Genomic DNA, 26,394 nt, shown 5'->3' on the forward strand with positions numbered 1-26,394 from the left:
TCCGACAATCTGCTGAAATTTACTTCCAACACAGATGAGATTCTTCGGAAATGCCAAAAGCGGCAGTACCTCTTAAAGGAAGCTCAATTCATCTGGGGTTAGTAAGAACTCTCAATATGTTCTACTATTCCTTTGTTGAAAGTGTCAACACTCTTTATCGTTTGTGGGTTTCATTCTATCAGCCTTCAAAATAGAAATGCTTTAGAGCGCATAGTTAAAGTCTGTTCAAAAATGATCTGACTTTCTGTTAGGGCTCTTTCCACTTTAGGCAAACAGCAAATGCTGAGGTTGGCTGTTAGGATTTTACAAGACCCTTCACATGTCCTGTGTTCAGTTTAATAGTGGCTCCGCTCAGGACGATGCCTGTGCTGTCCAGGCTTTAGGACACAAACGAGGAAGGCAAGGCAACCCTTGTTCCTAAAATGCTGCAGGTTTTAAACTCCCAACCATCTCTCACCCCTTGTTTATACCATGCCATGAATTTCCACCCTCTTACTTATATTTTGAATTGCACTCAGATACAGGCTATACATACATGTACATATTCATTCATTCATTCATTCATTCTTTATTTTATGTAGTGACTGTTTTTAAGGATCTGCCTGTAGCAGATTATATTCAATATGCACATTGTGCATACTCAACTAAAAATACTGCTTTCAGTTAAAGGGATAGTTCACCCAAAAATGAGCCCATGATTACTCACCCTGAAGTCATCCTAGGTATATATGACATTCTTCTTTCAGACGATTAAAGGGTCATGAAACCCTAAACCAAATTTTCTGAGATTTTAACAGAGGTATGTGTGTTGAACACCATTGAAGACAATGTTAGCATCTGTTAGATTTAATGGTAGGGGGAAAATGGTTAAATTGTAGGTTTTTTTCCGCTATTTCCGTCTTCCGGGTTTAAAATCTTCATCGTACTTTGATGACTCATCGGTGTCTCATAATTATTCATGACTGAGTTTTCTTATCCAATGAGAAGACACTTTCTCTTAATTATTCATGGCACCACGTGGAACTTTCCAACGATAGATATGTCAAACTGTGATATCGCGTAGTAGATGAGAGAGCAATGATGGGACGCGCGTTTGTTTTTGTGGCGTTATTAAAATGTAGATATTTCGATAATACCTAAATTGTATGGAACGTGTGCTTAGTTTGTGCAAATTTCTATGTCATTGTCCATCTTTATTATGTGGGTTTAGTGGGCGCGTAGATCTAGGCTATGGAAAATGCAGAAAATGTATTATTTTCAAATATATGCATTTATAGTGTGTATATAAACAAATATATATTTTATAATGGCATAATTATACATATGCATGTACATTTATATATTATAAATAGAATTATGATTACTGTAGTAGGCTAATATGTGTAGCAGGGCATTCAGTTACTTTTGAAAGGACAAAAATAAGGTGTCAGTGTATTTCATTAGACTTTAACTTTGCCAGCTATAAAAAAAAATCTAGCATTTCCTCACGTTTTACCACTGATTTTTAGTGACAGTCGATATGCATGGGCCACTGGCTTTGACCACACCCACTCCCCTCCCTTCTTCTCACAGCCATCCACGCCCATTTAAGTTGCATTTTTCAAAAAGATTGTGAGCTAGACTTGAGCTGAAAGAGGGGGGTTTCATGACCCTTTAAAAAAATGTCCTGGCTCTTCAAAGCCTTATAATGGGAGTCAATGGGTATATATTTTTTGGAAGTCCATCAAAGCACATCCATCCATTATAAAAGTGCTCCACGCGGCTCTGGGGGGTTAATAAAGGCCTTCTGAAGTAAAGCGTTGAAAAATATACATATTTAAAACTAAATCAACTAAAATAACTAGCTTCCAGCAGACGGCCGTATACGCATCGATTTACGCCAAAAGAAGGTTTAATAGATTTAAAGGGTGTAATAGATAAAACAACAACATGAATTAACATTAATATCTAATAACATTTCAATAAAAAAACAAAGTGATTTAATAATTAAAATTAATTATCATTGACTGATTAACTATCATTAACTGATTGCTTAATACGTTTACTTAAATAACTAAATGATTTAAATTCAGGATGTTGTCAAATATAAAAGATAATAACATACTTAAAGATATACAATTCCATGTTTAAAGCATTGATAAAAGTAATTGTAATGTCCTTTACCCATTACACAACATTGCTGTGGATCATTTTCAGAATACAAAAGCCAATGCAAAGCCAATGCTGTAGTCTAAAACAACAGTGCTATCTAGTGGATGAACTGTATACTGCAATATAACGTTCACACAAAACACACATTCATACATCTAAATCCAATGCAGACAGAGAGAGAAAATAGAGTGAATGATGAATAGTCTTTTGCACCGGATGTGACGTGACAATGACTGCATTTATGAAGGAAGCCCCTCACCCCCTCATCTATCTCTCAGTTCAGCTGACATGCCGTTTATTGGCCTTCATCAACTAGCAATATTTTCAAAGCAGTAAATTTGAGCTTGACATTGAGCATGTCCCCACTACTTTGACAGAGACATCAATCTCCTGAGAGAATGTCACATCAGGAGAAAAAAAAGAAAAAAAACGACCACATATGGCTGTGAAACGCTGAAATGGTGAGAAATTATATAGACACAGGACGCGAAAAGATACAATGATAAAAGAACAGAAATCTGTCTGAAAATTCAACATTAGTCTGTCACATTACAAACTATATGTGTGTGTGTGTGTGTTGGAAAGACACTGCACTACCACTAGGTGGCAGCAACACACTAGGGTTCTTCTAGTGGTCTCATTTAACCAAACCTTTGATAGCTCCAACTTTGCATGTCGGTCAGGTGGTCTTCTTCATTGCTATCACAATACCTTTCACATGCATTTTGGGGGCAGATGTACCTGAACTAGATGATACAACATGAAAAGGAACAAGAGGCTAAGGTACTGCTGCTGCTTTTACAGGAACATGTTTTTGAACACTAAAAGTCAGTTTGATATACTATTTAAATAATCCACACTCAAAGGAAATGCAATGTAGCAGGATACTAAAAATTATATTGAGGCATTAATATAATTTTGTCTTCTTGGTGGCAACTTTACTGAACAAGGTTGCAATCATGTCTACTGCATTTTGTTTTAACTTTAACTCATTTCGTAGAAAAATTAGATTGATGATGTGTATAGATTATGTTATCACAATTTCTGACCATTTAAAAATAGTAAGTACATAATTTTTAGATAACAGAAATGGTTATCTAAAAATGTAACGATTATTATTATTCAAATTAAGAAATATTACTATTTTAATATTGTACTGTAATAAGACAAATCATTTTAATGTACAGTACAACTGTACAATTACAGTACTAATTCTATATTAAAGGAACACTCCACCGTTTTTTTAAATAAGGCTTATTCACCTTCTTTCCCACATTTAGATAGGTGGGCAAATGCATTTTTGTCTCAGTGCATGCGTTGTTTTAGTTTGACAGGGTCGGCGCTAGCTTAGCTTAGCACAATGAATGGAATCCTTTGTTGCCAGCTAGCATGTCCTAAAAATGAGTAAAAGTGATAAAAAAAAAAAAAAACACCTAATTACTTCTTGTGGCCTGCGTATTCACACCGAGTACAAATAGCGATGCAGATTAATACTAGGTGATTTCCTAGGCAGATATTGACTTGGGACTATATTAGGGGGAAGCACAGGCGAAGCACTGCTACTTGGGCGCAGAGATATCACGCAACACATGAAATCCCACGACTTCCGTCAACATACCGGCGTGAATAGTAGCTGGCTATTTTTCCTACAGTACATGAATGGCAATGAACATGGCTAATTTTGTGAGAGACGAAGATGGTGACTTCTCAGACAGTCAAGAGCCAGAGCCAGAACCATACCTGAGTTTTCAGAAGATGAGCTTCGTGCTTTGGAAATAGAATGACAGGAGGAGGAGGTTGCGATCGCTCAACAGCCTGAGGACTTGAGGATGAGAGCCAACACGAATTCACATTCACATATTATACCACATATTCACATTTCATGTGTTGCGTGATATCTCTGCGCCCAAGTAGCAGTGCTTCGCCTAAGTAGCCGTGCTTCGCCTGTGCTTCCCCCTAATATAGTCCCAAGTCAATATCTGCCAAGGAAATCGCCTAGTCTTAATCTGCATCGCTATTTGTACCTGTTGTGAATACGCAGGCCACAAGAAGTAATTAGGTGTTTTTTTTAATCACTTTTACTCAGGACATGCTAGCTGGCAACAAAGGATTCCATTCATTGTGCTAAGCTAAGCTAGCGCCGACCCTGTCAAACTAAAACAACGCATGCACTGAGACAAAAATGCATTTGCCCACCTATCTAAATGTGGGAAAGAAGGTGAATAAGCCTTATTTAAAAAAACGGTGGAGTGTTCCTTTAAGTCTTCATTTCTTCATTTCCAAATGTTAAAGTTACTATGAAATCAAAATTGACTATTCTTATTTTTGTATGCAATATTGCAGTATTATAGATGATTTATCTGTGCATGTCATTTTTTTTTTTTTTTTAATCCATGTGTCCTCATAATCTTTAATAAAATGAACTTCCCTCCCGCTTGCAGTTTGTTTGTTTTTTTGCTGAAAGAACAACCAAATAACAAATATAGTAATAAATAGACACTTACAACAATGAATTAGCAATGGATGACAGCATAAATAAAATAAAGGAAGACAGGAAATACAAATTAAGTATGAAATGCTAATGTTGGTAATGTTGATCAAAGCGGAAATATCAATGCTAATAACTGCAAATAACCAAGTGATAAACTACAAACTATAGTGTTAATAACAGGAAATTGTTAAACACCAATGGCAGATATATATTTTTTGAACGCATAGATGAATGTTCAGGAAAATAAGGTTTAGATGACACGAGCGGGTGACAGGCTTATCGGGGGCTCTGGCAGATCTGCTCTTGGCTGCGCTGAGGATTTGCTGGCTCTCTGGCTCGTCCTTGAGTATATTTGGAGGGCAAACTAGGTTGGCACAGCTGATAGGAAGTGTTTAGACAAGACAAGCTGAATTTAATATACAGGCTAAAGAGGCTGTGGAGAAGTATAACCTGATCAAAACTGGCCTGAGTCTAGATGAAAATGTAGGGAAAAAATCAATGAGAGCCATACTCTCAGATATTATGTGTGCTCAGATATTAACTGCTACTATACAAATAATACAATAGATATTCAATCCGTACAGCTGCATTCAGAAATTACATGAAGCACATCAGTGGCATAAACACGGTAGTAATTTGTTTGGTCTTGGCACACCTGATTGAGCGCTAGTGGATTTGAAAGACTGGTGGATTTCAAAGACCTTGGCGAGGATTGGATACAATTTAATAGAAGCAATTTTATTAATATTTTGTCATATTAATTGTTGTCCATTTAACTAAAATGGCATCTAATTTTCATAAACAACAAATTCACCCCAATCAGTAAACCAAATTTCAAAACTGTTCAAAAACGACACTGTTTTCAACAACAACAAAAACAACAACAAAAAAAAAAAGAAAAAAAAAAGAGAGAAGCGTTTTGGCCATTCATTTACATGACAAAAGCATTTTGGGGGCCTGAAAACGCATACGGGTTTACCGTTATTCTCTCCACGAAAAAAAACAACAACAAAAAAAACAAATTTGTGAAAACGGTGACGTCATGCGCATGCATATTATGTGTTCAGTCTATAGGCGCGTAGTGTTTCTTTACAAAGCGACATCGCCAACTACAGGCCTGGCATGAATACAGTGTTTTTAGTTGTTTTCACGGATCATGTGAATGGGGATCGTTTTGAAAACGGTCGTCATCTGTATGCATTTTTGTTTTTAGATACACCGATCGACCGGCCAGGGACCGGAATCGGCAATATCCATTGCATGAATATTTAAATGTTGCATTTTGCAGGTATTTTAAGACTGGATTTAGATTGTTTAAATTTACTGTAAGGGAATACTAATATTGTTCATGTTTTAAAAGCTATTACAATAATGAAAATATGACGTTTTGGTGAGTTTATAGTGTAATAATTTTATAATAATGTAAAAATTGTTATTACATTATGAGCTCAAGATTTTATTACATTTTGAGAAAATTATTACATTATGAACATTTCAATAATAATGTAGCCTAATACTTTTTACATTACATTATGAGTTGCTACACCACCTCTCAAGCAGCTTGTGAGTCGCAAGTACCAAAAACAAAATGTCAAAATGCCCGTTTTGGTGAATATTCAGTGAAACAGTTAGTTTTGGAACCTAATTGGTTGAGAAATAAATTGCATGTTGTGTAACAATATATTTTGGATCTGTATATAAACTCTTAAAGTGACAGCAGTCTAATAAACCTGCTGGTGTCTGTCATGTTATAAAATAATAAAAGACAGAAAATCACTTGCTGCTCGACTGAATAACTTTTGTAACTAATTGTAAGCATTAATCTGTATTTAATTTTTACAGTGAAGACTATCCATCCAGTGTTATTTTACATTTGATTACTTTAGTTTCTGTAGTATTTCTTACCTAAATATACTGTATAATGACCTGTCTTAGATTCTAGCCAGAAGAAGAAAAATCCGGCACAATATAAACAACAGAAGCTAAAGTATTTCCCGATGGCACCTGGCTCCTTAATAACGAAAAAAAAAAAAAAAAAAAATAACACAAAAATCTTCTAGCATATTATTACTATCATAATCATAGCAATAAAACAATAATATATAAATATGGAAGGATAGGAAATTGCCCCACAGGGAAATCTAGGGATATTTAGTGCAGCTATGAAGCGAGAAAGAAGAAGCCCTTGAGTACAAGTAGCCTACAAATGTTATTAGAATCGTGATGATAGAAGAGACGGTTAGAAAGCATCCACTTTTAATGATTTTGAAACGATTTGTCTCATCTAAAGAACTTAGATCACCAAATGTCTTTACGAGATGGCACAGACACCATTATCCTGAGAAACAATTCATCACCATGGAAACGCCTTCCTCTGCGCTCACTACCGCTCTGCCACCATAGGTGCCAAAGCTGGAAGAATATGGGCTCTTTGTGTGCCCTGTGATACTTGTGATTATGTAACCGTAAAGGGCATCAGTCTCCCACCGACCATTTCAGAGAAACTGGCATCACCACAGAAACCAGTGAGAATGAAAAGAGAACGGTTTCTAAACCCAACCTTTCTTCACAGGCTTCTTGAAAACTAATTTCACATCCTGCAGGAGACTCTTCTGTGAAAGCTGAAAGAGGACAAATATTGTAGCTTTGAAGCAACTATGATGGAAAAGATAACTGATAACAAAAATAAATAAATAGTGGTTGACCGATATATCAGCTGATATTTTGCTTTATATATATATATATATATATATATATATATATATATATATATATATATATATATATATATATAATAAGTTTTTCTGTTTGGGCAATGTTTCGGATAATGTTTTATTTTGATGGTGCACCAGACTTTTATTTTGACAGCGCTGAGGTAACACGTAATTCGATAGAACTGTTAAACAAATAAAGTAAATATACGAATATATGAAAAAGAAAAAAAATACAGTATATGAAATTGCATTTGCTTTTATATTATTAATAGAAAGGCAAACACTATAATACCTACTCATCAACCATCAGCGTTCAATAAATACACATTTATATAATTTAAGCAAGCCTTTGAATATCTAATAAACATTTAATTTATAGTCAAATCCAGCTGTGAGATCCTCTGAAGTGTGCATTTGTGGACTGGATAAAAACGGGTGTACTCAGTGTGTTGGAAAAAATATGAATAAAAAGGAGGTAAACAAATCTGTAAATTAATTCTGTAATCCTACTGAAGTATAAATCTGTTTATTTTACAGATTCATTTTTAATTCATTTTGTATATAATGTATATTTATTTTCAGCAATTGCTATGCATGTGTTTTTATTATCTTTAAATTAGTACGAGATTATATCGGCTTTATATACCCTGCTCTCTAAGATATCAGTATAGGCTGATATTTATATCAGTGAAAAGATTAAATCGCCAATAAAAACAAATACAAGGTTGAGATGGTTTAGAAATAAAAAAAAAACGTCAAAAGGAAAAATAAATCCATTGACAATTTCCCCTTTTGAAAAGTAATATTTCTGACAGATGAACCACTATTAAATCTCTGTATGGTACTGATAAGCTGATAATTATTGCCATTATTTTTATGAAAGATAACAGATAACAGGCTGACATGAACAGTATTCTGTGTAACAAGTTAGCTCAAAGGGGAAATATTAATAATAACTCATCATAATGATCAATTATGATTGATTATTAATATTTGGGTCAGTTAATTGGATTAACTTGAGGTAGCTAAATTAATATTACAAATCAATTAATCAGTTCCAACAAACTCTTTTGATTATTCATTTATATTAATTTAGGCAGTTAGGGCGTGTCCGAATCCACTTTTGCTAGTTTAACGACGGGAAAAATGGTCGGCGCACCCGGCGCACGGTCTAAAAGGGTTGTCCCTATTCTCTTAATGAGTGTGTTTTGGGCTTTACGTGCAATAAACCAATCAGAGTCTCATCTCCCATTCCCTTTAAATGCCAGTTGCGTCACGCCATGGAGGATTCGTATGGCGTTATTTTCCTGTCAAATGTCGAGAGCGCATTATTGTAGCGCCAAAGTACATTAATATAATGCGCGAGCGCGAATCTCTCTGCTCGCGCGCGGAATATAATGTGCCGAGCGCGAATCTCTCTGCCCGCGCGCGGAATATAATGTGCCGAGCGCGAATCTCTCTGCTCGCGCACGGGAACTGGGCGCGCGCTCTCAGATACACGCTGCTCTTGTAAGAATTTTCTCTGGGCTCGCTCAGAGAATATGCCTGCACTTAAAACGTGTTCAGTGCAATCGCGAATCTCTCCTCTTCGCTTAAAGTAAGCGTGTATGTGCTTAGATTGTGTCCCGTGCGTTCACGCATGCCTAAGTACTCTTCGCTTCGATTTCTTTCTCTTTGCTCTTGGCATAAACGCTGTCAAAACGGCAACAACCAATCAGAAATAGGCTTCAACGACATTGTGACGAAAACGCGACATCGTGCAGGCATATTCTCTGAGCGATTCGCGCTCGGCACATATTCCGCGCGTGAACAGAGAGATTCGCGCTTGCGCATTATATTAATGTACTTTCACGCTACAATAATGCGCTCTCGACATTTGACAGGAAAATAACGCCATAGATTCGCTATTTACATGACAGAATTTGATAGTGGAAAGACCGAACGCGTCTCCAGAGCACAAACGGATCTGCTAATGCGCGAGGTAAAAGTGTGCAAGCAGACCATCTACGGGACAAGCCGGATTCCACCATATCTTTATGTACACAATAATAATATTTTACTTTGTAATCCTTTTATTTTTAATATTTGGCATGTTTGTGTGCTGCTCCGTGTTTAATAAGCAGTCTACCTACGTTGTGGACCCGCCTATAGGCGCACATTACTAACGCACTCTTTAAATAAAAACAAAAAAACATTGACTTTAGACCAGGTTTCAGTTGGTCAGTCTATTTCAGTTGCCTCAAATAGCAATGCGCCATCAATGAGCCTGAACACACCTCGTTTTCAGACCAGCATGGGCACACAAATGGGCCAAATGCATTTGCTATTTAAACAACGTGGCGCAAGACGTGAAAATGATAACTGCGTCAGGCTGAAATTAGCAAAAAACACTTGCGTCGCGCCTGGCGCTGCATTGCGCCGGATGTATGATATGGCCCATTAAGTATAAGATTTGGCAGACTTATTAAATCAGTTTTTTTAAGGATTTAGTTATATAAAATTTAAACATACACAATAAGTTGTAAAAAAAAAAAAAAAAAAAAAAAAAATAAATAAATAAATAATGATATATGGTACAGCAATATGACAATAATAATAATAAATAATTATAAAAAATGTATATAGCACATTAAAAGCAAGCATCTCAATGTACTTTATACACACACACACACACACACACACACACACACACACACACACAATCAAGAGTAAACATACATAAGAAAATAAACTAAAACTATCCTAAAAAAAACTCTTAAATTGAGATTTCAATAGGCTAAATACAGTAAATCCATACCAATAAGCCACTCACATATATTCTTAGTATTATTTTCAGGTATTGCCTATAGTAAAAATATGATTGAGGACGTTCTAGAGGGGTTTACCAAAGTTAAAAATCTGTCACTCACCAATCTCCTTGCCGAGTCCCGAGTGGAGCATGGCTCCGGCAGAGGTGACCACAGCGCAGGTCTGGAATCCTGCCCCATAAATCTGGCTTAAGGGTAATGCAGGTACGATTTTCTGCCAGCCTAAATTGGAGAAAGGCTTCTCAGCCCCATCCAAAGTTCGAACCTTCTGCCTCTTCTTCAGCTCGCACAGCACCTGCTGGCCGTTCTGTAACGCCTTCCGGTGCCCCCTGTAGGCCACGCCGTGTTTATTATTATTCAGGTAGTCTTTCACAGCCCTCTGCAGGCGTGGACTGAGCATGCCTACGGACAGACTCCCTTTCCACAGACCGTGCACTACAGATTTTGATCTGGGAACATAGTACTCGTCCGGGTCAGAGTCCTCATGCCTTGACGCCCGTTTAGTCGTCCTCCTCCTGCCCTCGTCTCCCTCTTCTTCATCTTCCTCTTCCCCACCCAACACCTCCTCCTCATCTTCATCTTGTTGAGTTGAATCCTGGTTGTACTCTAGTCGTTCACGGTTGCGACTTATGGCGCCTGATCTCGAGCCCACATCCTGGGTGCCGAATGCGGACCAGGCCGCCAGGCTCTGAAGGTCAGGATAAGGGTAGGCTTCCTGGCTGAGCGGACTAGGTTGGGGGTCAGCACTGGGGTTTTCCTCTTGGCTTTGCTCCTGTTGGGTGTTGCTGGAGGCGGAGGGGGTGGAGGAGGTGGCCAGGCCTAAATGGGTGGTCATAATTGTCCTGGGGTTGCCCTGCAGTGAGGTCAGGCGGCGAGTGTCTGTGTAGGAGAGAGCGGCAGCGGAGTGCGGGTCGTCCACTCGTGATTCCATGAAGTAGGAGAGGAGCCCCAGGAACACCAGCACCCAGACCAGCATGAGGCCGAGCGTGAGCCGCCGCCACTGTTTCAGACTGGACTTCATCTTCTAGCGTTCCTCTGGGCCGCACGCCGCTGCACTCCAGACCCAACTGGAGAACTGTCAGCAGAAGGCCTACAACAGGACAGGACATTCTTATTAAAAACAAATATGGCATTCTATAACCAAACTCAACCTGTACATTTTCAGGACTCAACCTCATTCTCTGACAAAGTGCACTGAATGGAACCGGGATGTACAACTAGTTGTCCATCACATCATACAGTGTGAGAGAGCAGCTCAGCACAGCACAAACACGTGTCTACCATGTGTTGCGGGTTTTCATGTGTGGTTTCGCTGCATGTTCATAGAGACAGTAATCAAGACGCAACTGTAAGTTGCTGTGTTAACAGGACATTTCAAGATTACCACCTATAAGTAAATGCGGTTGTCAATCTTAAAAACTGACGCTGTGCGATTACATTAACTGTCGTGTGTTGCCACCTACTGGAGGTACTAGGTCACAACACACTTCAGTTGACTTCAGTAGTGTGGAGAAGCATTATTACAAAAAGACAATGAAAAACTCCAGTGAAGTTGGAAAATATCTGATTTTCAGGTGAGATTCTCTTTACCTTAAGTAAAATGTTCAGTGACTGAGATTAGCAACGACTGAATGTAATTGTGCAGTCAGTGTACAGTCAGTGTAGCCATGAGTTTAGGTTGAATGTCTGTATTTTTTTCCATAATTCACAGACCATGAGTTCAACAATGTCACACATGCTCTGGTGACTTTTACAGTAATTAGGATACAACATTTTTTTGTCATAACTTAAGTATTTTTTTCTTCAGATTTTTAGATGATTTCCTTCAGAATTATTACTATTATTAATATTATTGGTAAGACTTTAATGTTAACTAATGAACCTTATTGTAATGTATTAACTAACATGAAGTAACAATGAGCAATACATTTGTTACAGTATTTATTAATCTTTGTTAATGTTAGTTAATAAAAATACAGCTGTTCATTGTTTGTTCATGTTAGTTCTCAGTGCATTAACTAATGTTAACAAATACAACCAATTGATTTTAAAAACGCATTAGTAAATGTTGAAATTAATATCAACTAAGATTAATAAATGCTGAAGTAGTATGGTTCATTCTTAGTTCTTGTTAACTAAGGTAGTTAACTAAAATAATACACTGTAAAGGGTTACCATATTATCATTATTCCTACTAGCTAACTACCTAATAATAAACTATTAACACTAGAAGTGCCAGAATTCCATAACTACTAGAACTGCCGCAAGCGGTCATTTTGACCGCTAGATTCCAAACTCTATATCTTATAATGATAAATACCCAATTGAGAGATTAATGCATTTATTGTATTAGGATATCTTTTAAAAACAAAACAACACCAAACTGTACATTTAAACAAGTTTAATTATACATTTATAAATAAATAGGCTAATATCCGTAGATGTCCTGAACAAAATGACGGAGTAGCCTATGTTTTCATGTTTCCACTGTTCAATCGCGCCCGCTCCTTACACACACACACACACACCATATTCCAGCATTGCAATCTTGACATTGCAGCCTGTTCATTATAGCCATAATAAAATATAATAATAAAATATTCAACCTAACATATAAAAATTCCACTGCTCAGTTTATATAGTCAGTAGCCTAGTACAATTCGTACCATTTTGCGCATGTGAAGAAGATGATTTTTTCTGTCGATATTGGAACGTGAGTGAAGTACAAAGCCTATAATAAAGAATAGTTTACCATCCAAATACATCGCAAATGTTGAAACATTTTGATTCTAATTAGAGAGTTACGTGAGCCCAATGCCGCTTACTTTCACTTTCGCTTATAAAGTATTTCATTTTAGCTTGTTTATAGTTATTTTTTCATTCTTGTTCTGATCTGAATATCATTACATTTAAATGATTTGTTGTGGAATATGTTTTGTGTATTTTTCACCACATTTTATGGTTGTGTATATTGGTATATGTATAATAATACCGCGAAATTCAGTGCGGTCAATATGACCGTCTATGGCCGAAATAGGTAAATATGTTCATTTGTTTTTTTGCCTTGTGTAATTTATATGAAAAACATTTTAAATGAAAATACAGACACTTTTAGGAAAAGTCAGGTACCAGCAGGATTTTATTTATTTTTTCAACAAAGTTATTGCAGATATAAAATTCAAAACGGTCAAAATGACCGCCATGGCACTTCTAGTGTTAACGGCTGTCAACCGGTTACATTGTGAAATCAATCAGTCTTGTATGTGATGGTTCAGACAGAGAACTATATTATCAGGTGAAGAAAACCATTCTGTGAGGGATAAAAAAAAAATAAGAGGTTGGCTCTAGAAGTGATGACAGATTACATACGCATCTAACATCATTCCTTGGTACAGTATATTAACTTATTTTATCACTACTAGAGCCAGTTTAGTACCATGCATCAAGTAAAAAAAATATTATCATAACTTCAATAAACCGTTCAATTAAATTACATAATTTCACAATTCTGAATAATAATTCAAAAGAACGCACTTGATACAAGCTGTGTAGAACAGACACACCGACATAGTACCAAGACAGCAACCAATTCTGTCAAAACAGAATCACTTTCCTTTGAGAAAGGTTCCCCTGAGACCACTCATGATACACTGTTAGTTAACTGTATTGTTTCACTATTCTCTAACTGCAGATCTCAATTTAGACATGAGAACACCTGCTGTCATATCAGTCTTTCCATTGTCTATTTTGTGCAAAACAACTTACAAAAGAAAAACCTCTTACTACTGTAACACTTTGTGGAATGGATATTTATGCCTACATTTAAGATTTGTGTATTTAATTGCATATAAAATGTCATGTTTGAATTACACAATTACCAGATTTATATATTCATAATGAATAAATCCAGTTTGTTCTGGATCTCACATATTTTAATAATACTGCTTGTTCCACAGCTAGTCATATTTTATCAAAATGAACAGATTTGTGCAGATTAAGCCAGTTGAATATATGGATTTTTATAAATATGATTTGAATATAATCATATAGACTCAAATAGTTAAAGCCATGGTTTTTTTGAGAGCATCAATCTTACCAATTTTTTACCCGTTTAATTTGACTGACAAATACGCATCATATTAGAGGTGCACTAGGTACTTTTCAAAATTACCCAATCAAGTCAATACACCATCAATCCTACTTCCAAAATGTGTTTTTGTCTTAGCCTGATTCACTACGGTAAGCCCATCATAAGTGTTTACATTTTAGACATGATGTTTTTCGTGCGAAATTGCGTAAATACATCACTATCATGCGTCTCGTCCTATAATAAAAGGTTTCTCCAGCTACTTTGAAACATGTGGGAGTGGTAAAGGTTAGATGTCACAACGAGCGAGACATTTAAATATATCCCCAGGATATAAAATATGGATCACAGAAAACTTTAAGAATTTTTTACATTTTCAGTAAAAAAAAGTTTGTATGTTTATTTAGTATTTTGAATTACAAGGACATCAGCATGTCCTCATACTGTAGAGGGCAAATGAATAAACCAACTGAATAAACTATTTTTTTAAACCCCACATGAATGCGATGTCACGCCATAAGCCTCTAACCAAAGATGTCTGTGCACTTCATGAGTCTCTTCCTTGGAACGAACACACAAACACAGGACGTGGTTTCGGTTCTTTTATGATAATGTTTACTCTTGCCAGAAATGTTTGGGTTGAAAGAGGAAGCGAAGTAGATGTCTCGACCTCGGTGTGTGGCGAGATGTGGAGGTAGAAAGTAAATCCTCAGTGGCCAACTTTAAACAATCCCATTTGGACTAGTCGTCCAACAACAGACATGGGGCCTCATTTATAAACGTTGCGTACGCACAAAAGGCGGCGTACGCCGCTCTTTACGCAATAATTGGTATTTATAAAAAGCAAACTTGACGGGAAAATGTGCAGTCCTTCACGCAAACTCTGACCCAGGGGTACGCACAAAAACGGGTGAAATGAGAAATGGCGACACCGTCGGCAGATGGAAGAAACACGTGAAAGTGTGTGAAACTGTAGACCGTTGTGTAAAAGAAATGGCAATACTGCCTCTCATAAATAACATGAAGACTTCACAAAGCAAGTCTTACAATTAACAGCCTACACGAACACCCGTTTGATCGATCTGCAGTGTAAAACAAACAAAATCAAACGAAGATTACAACAGAAATGCAAATTAACACATATTTGCAAAGAGAAAAGTGAAATATGTTCTGCAATAATATTGGCATGTTATGCAAGTCATCCTCATAACACATCTGTAGCTTGTCAGATGCAATCAAATGGATGGTAATAAAATGCCATGATGCCATCACAATGCGTAATGACGCACAATGGCTGATCTTGCGCTTCACGCTTGCGCGTGAGTGAAGTTACGTTTCTTGGTTTTCCTCTCTGTGTTTGCCATGATTTCGCAATCGATGAATATTAACTTGTGGGCGTTTCACGGACTACTTATGGGCAACTATGGGTATGACACGAAGCCGCAAAAGCTGCGCTACATTTAGAATTGATTGTGATTTATTAAGGGAAAACTGCGTAGGATGTGCGTGCGCACGGTTTTATAAATTCGAATATTTCTGTGCGTACGCACGTCCTATGTTTCATCCGTACGCCACTTCTGACGCAAATCCTACGCAAAGTTTTATAAATGAGGCCCCAGTTAATTAATGCGTTTAAAATCTTTAGCAGTGGTGCTTTTAAAGAGATAGAATTGTCCAATAATTGACAGACTAACAGTCAGCAAAGAGGTTTGGTCCCTGAAATGTAATTCAAATCCGCTATAGCCATGCTTGTGAACAACATCATATTCAACAAAACATTTCAAGACAATCACTGCAAGTCTTCAAATGTCCTGTGGTAAGCAATGCTCCTGTTATTATGCAGGATTCACAGGTTTATTTGTGAGTTGTTGTGCTTAAAGGACCGTGTCGTGTCTGTCAGATGAATGCTTTCAAAAAGGCTCAAACTGTTGGTCGTTGTGAATTTGATGTTGCTCAATATTTCACAATATTTCTAATGACAATTCAGACAGACGTCTTGCTCAGACAACCCACTGACAAAGGAAATTAAGCATCCCAGATCTTGATTTTTAGACCCAGATAACTGACTAGAAGTGCAAAGTGCAGGATAAAGGAAGTTGTCTTCCAAAAGAAAAGAACTGATTCTGAACAGCCTGAGTCGTCAGTAATTCCAGTCTTACGCCTGATTCACACTGGACGCCGAAGCGACGCGGAAGCGGCGCGGAACGGAGGCCGCTTCCTTTCGGCGCCCATGTTAACCTATGGCGTCGTTCACACCAGATGCGGAGCGCCGCGGCCGGCCCGCGCCGTGAAGCGCCAGTTTCGGCGTCTGGTCTATTTTTTGCGCGACCGCGAGTGATCCGCGTCCATTCCGGCAGGAAGTCACACCAAGAAACATGAGACATCCGGTCAATTGTCAAAATATAAGCAATTTTCAAATTAAAATACCGCGAGTGACAAATGCGATCATATTTGTGTATCTAAACAGACTAGAAAGATGAAAACAAACAAAGAAAAAACAACAAAATAGATTTAATAAATTTGAAGAGAGGATGTATTTCAACGGTATATCTACACTACTACTGTCTACCATATTCTCTCTCTGTCTGTGTGTGTGTCTCGACAACGGATTAATAAAAGAAGTGTACAAACTTCTTGGTTACAGAAACATGGTGTATTCATTTTATGAGGTTATTTACTTACCCATGATGTAAAAAATAGCTCTGAATAAACAACAACTGAGCAGAAGCGCTTTTCGACCGCCGCGGAGAATACGCGTCTGGTGTGAACAGGCAGGCGCCGGACCGCGCGTGATTTTCAGTTCCGCGTCGCTTCGGCGTCCGGTGTGAATCAGGCGTTACTTCTTGCACAAGCCAACTTTGGTTTGTTACAAAATTGCATAATGCCAGCCTATGGTCTTCATTGGCCTGCGAACGGCGTCTACTTTAGCCCGCTCTCAAACACTGTAGCTGCAGCAAAGATCTGGAAGAGTTTGGTTCATGTTGTTGACATGTTGAGAAGACACTGTTTTCTGTGCTGCGAAAGCAAATCCACATTGCATGCACTTGACTTCCAAAGGATGAGGACTTGCGCTTGAATTGATACGGTAAAACGCTATCGTTACTGTTCGTATCACAGTGTATACAAGTGCTTGAGGGAGCTTCCAGAGCTGAAATTCAAATACAGTAATGGGTGTTGAGTTTGACACACGCTGTACATGGTCGACCAATCACAACAGACTGAGACATCTGACCAATCAGAGGAGGCTCTCGGAAAGGAGGGGTTTAGAGAGCTTTGATCATTTATGAAACGCTTCCAGAAACTGTGAGAAAAGAGCTGATGCTACATGTAAATACTTGTCTCATGATGGAGATCACCATATATAGATAACAAACGGGTTCGCAAAAAGCTCTGAGTTTGTTTGCGATTCAGTCTGATTCATTTGGACAGTTCACTCACGCACTGAATCATTTGCAGTGGTTGCACAAGTAACGCTTACTTTATAAGACAGAAAACAAAAAGACTGCTGGATGAGAATGATATTTACTTGCAATGTTGTAGAAACAAAATTTCGTTTGTCAGCAACGAAGCAGCTCTTCAATGCACGTGCAAATTGTGAACGACTCTCTACTACAGGTAAAGACAATTTGTGTCTGTAGCCTATCCATAATGATATATGATGATATTATATATATATATATATATATATATATATATATATATATATATATATATATATATATATATATATATATAAAATATAATATAATATAATATATATATATATATATATAAATAAAAAAAAATATATATAAATATATATATATAAAAAAAAAGGGAACACTTTTTTTGATGTGCCCCAGTACTGAAAGACTACAAACGCCCCAGCAAATCGCAACGAAAATAGTGTTTGCATATTGTGATTATTACAATAATCTACAGAGAGTCTTTGATGCGTTTTTTATTGACTTGATCAGCGAGTGTTCAGCAAGAACTGCCATCAGTTTACGCAAAAGCCTGTGGCTTTCAATAACTGTAACGACATATGAAGCACTGCTCACACATATGTCACGTTCAAAACAAGCAATTCTCTGTTGATCAGCACAGCAAATTCACATGACCAACGTGGAAAGGAGAAGCTGAGTGTGCCAGGATTTTCACATCAGTGATCAGTGAAATGTGTGAAATGTGACAAATGTGACGAGGACTCGGAGATAAACGCTAAAGTGAAAAGATGTATAACACGTAATACGGGACGTATCGCCTGCGATAATTAATGCGATATGGCTCAGCTTGTCAGTTAACTACGGCTCTGTGTAGTAAATGCCGCTCCATCTGAAAGCAGGTAATGGCGATTTACTACTAATAAAGGAACCGTCTTTACTGACGAGATGCGCATAATGTCATGCGATATATCGCCCAGCCCTAGTTTGGCTTGATGTGATCTAAAAAAATAAAATAAAATGCTACAGACACAGTCTGTCTGCTGCAAAGTCTGCCTACCGCATTTCCTTCCCCCTGAACCTAAGACGAGTTGAAACTGACAGACACAAATGCACTGCAAATGCAGAAATCTACATAAAACCTCAAGAGCATGTTGAAATGACTCGGCCAACAGTGTTTAAAAAAAAAAGTACAAATAGAGGGAAGACATAAGGGGCAGTGAAAGAGCGCAGAAGAGCGAGGGAGATACACGGCACATCCGTTACATTATTCATTAAACTCACACAACCCATCAAAACCGGGTGACTTCTCAGAGCTCCTTCAGGTCATTATAAGTCAGTCTCTCTCTCTCTCTCTCTCTCTCACACACACACACACACACACACACACACTAAAACACACGAGCAACAACAAATGCGCGCACAAACCTCAGTCCATGGAAACAACTGCAGTAGCTTCAGACAAATGAACATCATGTGTAGCAGTAGTACAACACTCTGGACCTGCACTGCAGTTTAGCACGAAAACCACTTCAGCAAAGCTTCATAAGCTGGACCAGTTTCAATTCAGGTGTCAAACTTTTTTTTTCTTTTTTTTGGTAATATTGCATAAATATAAATTTATCCATGCACATCATTAATTTAATTTAATGCATGTGCCCTCACAATCTTAAATTAAAATAACTTCCCCCTCCATCTTGCATCGACATCTCGTCTTCTCTGATGACGTGTTTACTTGCACAAGGGTGTGATCAACCTGTCACTCACATGGAACCCATATCTATATATCTATCTATCTATCTATATATCTATCTATATATCTATATATCTATCTATCTCTATCTCTATCTATATATCTCTATATCTATCTCTATCTATCTATCTATCTATCTCTATCTCTATCTCTCTCTATATATATATATATATATATGTGTGTGTGTATATGTGTATGTGTGTAACGAAGTCGGCTGAAGCAGATTTTGAAGCAGGTTTTATTAAAGAAACTCAAAAGATAGCAAACTCAGACAGAGACTCGGGAACAGGAACAGCCAACATACAACGCCATGAACTCACAAAGACTGAAACAGGACACAGGGCTTACAGTTTTTCTCAGTCGCTTTGGTGCATTTCTCAGATCAGAAATGAAATTCTCAAAACTACTTGTTCAACCTCCACATCATTAAGTCACTTGTGCACATCATAAAAGCAGTTTCTCATTCTTTTGAACAAGTTGCGATTGCTTTGGTGCATTCATGCAATTGATTATGTACAACTGTCTGCGGTTTCCTACATTATCAGTTGCTAATGCCATTTTGCTCAAAATGTATTAAATAGTTCCCTATCAAGGCTACGGAACTCGACATTACGGATGTCGTATATGGGAACTCCTCTCATCCTTCACTTCCGCTGAAATCTTATAGGCTAACGCCAGCAGAGCTGGCCAATTGACGCAAATATGCAAATACTGAAACACCGTTGCAGTTATAATGCAAGTGCAGCGTCAATTCCCTTCAGAATCTCTCTCTTCACGCTTAAATCGTGTGCTAGAAAGCTGATACTACAAACTTGGATTATTCGCCGTCGTTGAAGTTGCGTCGGAGATACTCGCACTGTCTCCTGCATCCGATGGCAACTACTTGCAACTTATGCTCGGGCCCCATCGCCCCCCCCGACACGCACCTGTTCTGCATCGCGTGCTTGGGGCTGGCCCACGCTGAGTCAGCCCTCGGGGACGGAGGGTCCTGCGACCACTGCGCGGATTTATCCCTTCGAGCCCTCAGAGCCAGGAGGGACGAGGCTCGCGCAGCAGCGGGAATTGGGCCTACCGCCGCCTCTGAGCCGCTGGTAGCCCCCCCCAACCGCAGAGTCGAGGTTCGCTCCCCGGTGAGCTTCCCCGACCCCACCTTTCATCCCCCTCGCGACGTCGCTGACTTCGTTTCCTTCGGGGTGAGTGAGGGGGACGACTCCATGTCGCTGTCAGCCTCCGAGAACGACTGGGGTGCGGAGCAGGCCGCACCGCTGGCGGCCGCGGAGCAGGACACCCCTGCGGACCTGCAGGACGAGCTCTTCCGTGTCCTCTCTAAGGCCGTCGAGGAGCTGGACCTCGACTGGAAAGCTCCTGATGAACCATCTAAGAGCAAATTGGATACGTGGTTCCTACAATCGAGCCGCCGTCAGGCCGCTTCGAAAAGGGGAACACCGTTTTTTCCCGACGTGCATGAGCACGTGGTGAAGTCGTGGGCGGCCCCGCAATCGGCGCGCACCCTCACTTCCACCCAGGCTATGTTTGCCCCCGTGGACGAGGCGGGGGACCACGGCTACCTCGGCATCCCTCCCGTCGAGGAGACCGTCGCCGCTCATCTCTGCCCGTCGGCTCCCGCCCTGGGCTCGGACCGCAGCCTGCCGTCCCGAGCCTGCAGATTTACGGCCCACCAGGCCAACAAGGCCTTCGGTGCCGCGGGGGAGGCGGTATCCGCGCTGCACGCTATGGCCCTTCTCCAAGTGCTCCAGGCAAAGCAGCTGAAGTCTCTGGATGGCGCCGCCTCTATTGACGCTGACGCCATCCGGGATCTCCGTTCGGCCACGGACCTCGCGCTCCTGGCCACGAAGCGCTCGGCCCAGGCGATCGGCCGTTCTATGGGTTTCCTCGTGGTCCTCCACAGGCATCTGTGGCTCACCCTGTCGGACGTGCAGGAAGCCGACAGGAAGACGCTCTTGAACGCGCCCATTTCCCCTGCAGGCCTGTTCGGAGACGCCATGGAGAAAGTAACCATACACTTCCTGCTCAGCTACTGTTCGGACGCTCTTGCTTACTGCTCCGCGCTTTGCTCTATCGCTTTTACATTTTATCTCCTATTTTTTCTATATTTGATTTCCTTTATTTTATTTCCTTTTATCACCTAATTTTAACTTCAGCAAATCAGCACAGTGCTCATACGACAAAGTTTGGATTACTACAAAAACTGAGAATTCTTTTACCCGACCAGCTTACATACCGGGAAAGGAAAACACAACTGCCTACAAGGATAAGAGAAAATGCCTCTTCTGGAATCTACTTGCTGCACTAACTGCCACAGACTTTTACAAAGGATTGCAGTTCTAGAAACAAAGTTATTTACGGGACCACCAAACCAGACGGAGCACACAACAGAGCTTTGTCATGGACACCCACAGCATACCGGTGAGTCCCATGAAACTAGTACTCCTCGACAGGTAGAGAAACAAGCCGATCGACTTACTAATCGATGGCACAAACAGGGAGCTAAACCCAAAGGCACTCGAGACATCAGATTGTCACGAGCATCACATATTACCGCAGTAGCATCCTCTACCCCAGATACAGCTCTGACAAGGATTGCAAACACTGGCCTCCTACCACCGCCTATACATCTTGAGAACAGATTTGAAGTACTAATGAATGTAAATGAGGAATTCACAAATGTGATGAATGTGATCGAACACAGACTGAATGGGCCAGTAGCTAACACTGATGCTAACTGGCGCTCAAGGTCGAGCAGACAGCGGCACTCAGCTCAGAGCGCAGCCGAGCCCAGGACTCTGATAGTGGGGGACTCCATAATCAGAAACATTAGCAACAGGGATACAACTACGTGCTGCCTTCCACAAGCAACAACTTCTGATATAAACAGGGAACTTCAGAACATTCTGATGAAACATAAGACTGCAAATCGACTTATCATACATGTGGGGAAGAATGATATTCATAAAGAGCAGTCAGAACTCCTTAAGAAGGATTTCAATGAACTTTTTGAAACACTTAAAAGACTGAAAGTTCAAACATTCATCAGTGGACCTCTCCCAGCAAGAGGAACAAACAGGTTTTCACGGTTGCTTGGGCTAAATACATGGCTGCAAAAAACCTGCAATATAAAAGCAGTGAACTTCATTGACAATTTCAATCTTTTCTGGAGTCAACGACAACTGTTTCATCGGGACGGCCATCACCCAAACAAACTTGGTTCAAGAGTGTTAAAGGACAATATCTACTTCTCCCTAAATCATCCTTCTGCGGTTTGTGCCAATCCACTCAATCTGAATGGCACACACACACCTGGACACAGTATGAATGACCACGGGACTTCACTTCAGCAGCAAAATGGACATGATAACACCACTCCGCCACAACAACCTCTGCTCACGGACACAATCTCAGCTGAGCCCTGCCCACAGAGCTCACCACAGACAGCCATATCAGAACTGCTTGAAGATTCAGCACCCAAGGACGACTTCCTGGAAAACAGCCAGGGAAGCCAGGACAGCATATTACAGCCTCCTATAACACCAGAGCAACAGCCCCTTTCACCAGACACTTTCTCCCTCTCGCCTGCAACGCCATTACTCTGCTTCTCACAGAAAATGGAAGAACTGGTGCATGCTGGAACCAGACTATCCCACTCTTTTGCTGCAAGCCCCCAGATACCAACTAAAAAAAGACAGGCACCACTACCACCAAAGCCTGCGGGCCCAGCTCGCCCTCCCCCTCCTCCTGTGAGAGCTCTTCGGCCTCTGCCACAACGCCAGGGCCCACACCCTCCTCCTTCTGCTCGAGGTGAACCAAAAACAACTGATACCAGCTCTCAGTGATATGTGTCGGGTGCCCGCTCTGATAACAGTAACTTTCTCAAATGTTTACAAAACAAGCGGGAACCCAGTGTGCCTGTATCTTTCTCTATTGCTGTTCTATTACATGATAGAAAGTCTAAGGCCTTCAATAGCCGTACAGCAAACCCAACTAATCTGGTGCCTATTACACGTCAAACTAATATTGCTGTGGGGAAAAGTAAGTCTGTTAAGTTAGCTCTTTTAAACATTCGCTCACTTAAAAATAAATCACTTCTAGTCAACGACTTAATAACCACAAACAACCTGGATTTTATGCTTCTAAATGAAACCTGGCTAGAAGACAGCTACAGTGCAACAATCCTCAATGAAGCAGCCCCTCCTAACTTTACTTTTATGAGTGTCTGCAGAGCTGTTAAGAGAGGTGGGGGTCTAGCTGCTCTTTTTAAAGATATCTATCAATGTAAGCAAATATCATTTGGGAATTACTTGTCTTTCGAATATCTGGGTATTGTGTTAAAAGGTGCTCCACGCATTTTACTTTTCATTATTTACAGGCCTCCAAAATACTCTCCAGCCTTTGCTGAGGACTTTACAGAACTGTTATCAACAATTACCTCAGAGTTTGACTGTTTTGCCATTGCTGGAGATTTTAACATCCATATAGATAATGGAGAAAACAATATGGCAAAAGAAATCAAAACTGTTTTAAAAACTTTTGATCTGACTCAGCATGTACATGGACCCACACACAATCGTGGACACACTTTAGATTTACTTATCAGTAAGGGTCTAAACATTTCATCGATTGTTATTAAGGATGTAGCACTGTCTGATCATTTCTGTATTTTCTTTGATATATTGATCTCTCCTGCCACTGAAGCGAGATCTGTGTCTGTCAAGAAGAGATGCTTAAATGAGAACACTAGTGTCCTATTTATGAAGGCTATATCCTTAACACCAAGCATATCTGCAGACTCTGTTGATTTTCTCCTTGATTCTTTTAACTCAAAAGTTAAAGGTGTAATTGATGATATTGCTCCTGTTAAAGTCAGGAAGAAGAGTGGCAGACAAAAGGCACCTTGGAGAAACTCAACAGCAGTGCAAAATATGAAAAGACAATGCAGAAAAGTAGAGCGCATGTGGCGGAAGACAAAACTTGTAGTCCATTATAACATCTACAAAGACAGCCTTCATGCTTTCAATATGGAACTAGGCAAAGCTAGACAGACTTTCTTCTCAAATATTATAAACAGCAATTTAAACAACACACGCACTCTTTTTGCTACTGTAGAGAGACTGACAAACCCCCCAAGCCAGATTCCCAGTGAAATGCTCTCAGACAGCAAGTGCAGTGAGTTTGCTTCTTTCTTCTCTGAGAAAATCAATAATATCAGAAAGGTGATCAGCACATCCTTGAGTTGCGCTGGGGTCAGACAGATCAAACCACTTGAGAAAGTAGTTACTATGTCTGATTTCAAAGAAATTGATGGCAAAATTTTGGAAGAAACCGTACAGCACCTTAAAACATCAACCTGCGCTCTTGACACACTTCCCACATCGTTTTTCAAAAGTGTGTTAAACAGTTTAGAAGCAGATCTTCTAGAAGTGGTAAATGCTTCACTTCTCTCTGGGAGTTTTCCAAACTCCCTAAAAACTGCAGTTGTCAAGCCCCTCCTGAAAAAGAGCAATCTGGATAAGACCATATTAAGCAACTATAGACCGATCTCAAATCTTCCCTTCATAGGCAAGGTCATTGAAAAAGTTGTCTTCAATCAGCTGAACAAATTCTTATGCTCGAATGGATACTTTGACAATTTTCAATCTGGTTTCCGACCACACCACAGCACAGAGACAGCGCTCATAAAGATAATAAACGATATTCGCTTAAATACTGACTCAGGCAAATTATCAGTGCTGGTACTACTCGACCTCAGTGCTGCATTTGACACTGTCGATCATAACATACTTCTTGACAGGCTGGAAAACTGGGTGGGGCTTTCTGGGATAGTCCTAAAATGGTTCAGGTCATACTTAGATGGGAGAGGTTATTATGTGAGTATAGGAGACCATAAGTCTGAGTGGACATCCATGACATGCGGAGTCCCTCAAGGCTCAATTCTTGCACCACTCCTGTTCAACCTGTATATGCTCCCAATGAGCCAAATAATGAGAAAGAACCAAATTGCTTACCACAGCTATGCAGACGACACACAGCTCTACTTAGCCCTATCGCCTAACGATTACAGCCCCATTGACTCCCTGTGCCAATGCATTGATGAAGTCAACAGTTGGATGTGTCAAAACTTTCTTCAGTTAAACAAAGACAAAACTGAAGTCATTGCGTTTGGAAACAAAGATGAAGTTCTCAAGGTGAACGCATACCTTCACTCTAGGGGTCAAACAACTAAACATCAAGTCAGGAATCTTGGTGTGACACTAGAGTCAGACCTTAGTTTCAGTAGTCATGTCAAAGCAATAACTAAATCAGCATACTATCATCTGAAAAATATAGCAAGAATAAGATGCTTTGTTTCCAGACAAGACTTAGAGAAACTTGTTCATGCTTTCATCACCAGCAGGGTGGATTATTGTAATGGACTCCTCACTGGCCTTCCCAAAAAGACCATAAGACAGTTGCAGCTCATACAGAACGCTGCCGCCAGGATTCTGAGCAGAACCAGAAAATATGAACATATCACACCAGTCCTCAGGTCTTTACACTGGCTCCCAGTTAAATTTAGGATTGATTTTAAAGTATTATTACTGGTATATAAATCATTCAATGGCCTAGGACCTCAATACATTGCAGATATGCTCACTGAATATAAACCCAACAGATCACTCAGATCATTAGGATCATATCAGCTAGAAATACCAAGGGTTCACTCGAAGCATGGCGAGTCCGCTTTTAGCTATTATGCCAGCCGCAGCTGGAACCAGCTTCCAGAGGAGATCAGATGTGCTCCTACTGTAGTCACATTCAAATCCAGACTCAAAACACATCTGTTTAGCTATGCATTTACTGAATGAGCACTGTGCCAATGTTCGTCCGACTGTTTGTACTGTATTTTATTTTGTATTCTTCTAAACTGTTTTAACTATTCTTATTTCTTTTTATTATTTTAATTTCTTCTATGTA

The 26,394-nt window shown here is 39.6% G+C and overlaps 1 protein-coding gene across 3 annotated transcripts in view; it reads right to left on the bottom strand.

Moving 5' to 3' along the window:
• The window catches only part of st6gal2a (ST6 beta-galactosamide alpha-2,6-sialyltranferase 2a), a 94,111-nt gene that overhangs the window by 28,050 nt on the left and 39,667 nt on the right, over positions 1 to 26,394 (bottom strand). For all 3 annotated transcript variants that reach the window (XM_084421060.1, XM_084421061.1, XM_084421062.1), the window contains exon 2: positions 10,266 to 11,253. In XM_084421060.1, the coding sequence (XP_084277186.1) occupies positions 10,266 to 11,184 (919 nt within the window). In that variant the 5' untranslated portion in view covers positions 11,185 to 11,253. The remainder of the gene's footprint in view (positions 1 to 10,265; positions 11,254 to 26,394) is intronic.

The sequence above is a fragment of the Rutilus rutilus genome (assembly GCF_951802725.1).
Source record: "Rutilus rutilus genome assembly, chromosome: 10".
In the NCBI taxonomy this organism is placed as follows: Eukaryota; Metazoa; Chordata; class Actinopteri; order Cypriniformes; family Leuciscidae; genus Rutilus; species Rutilus rutilus.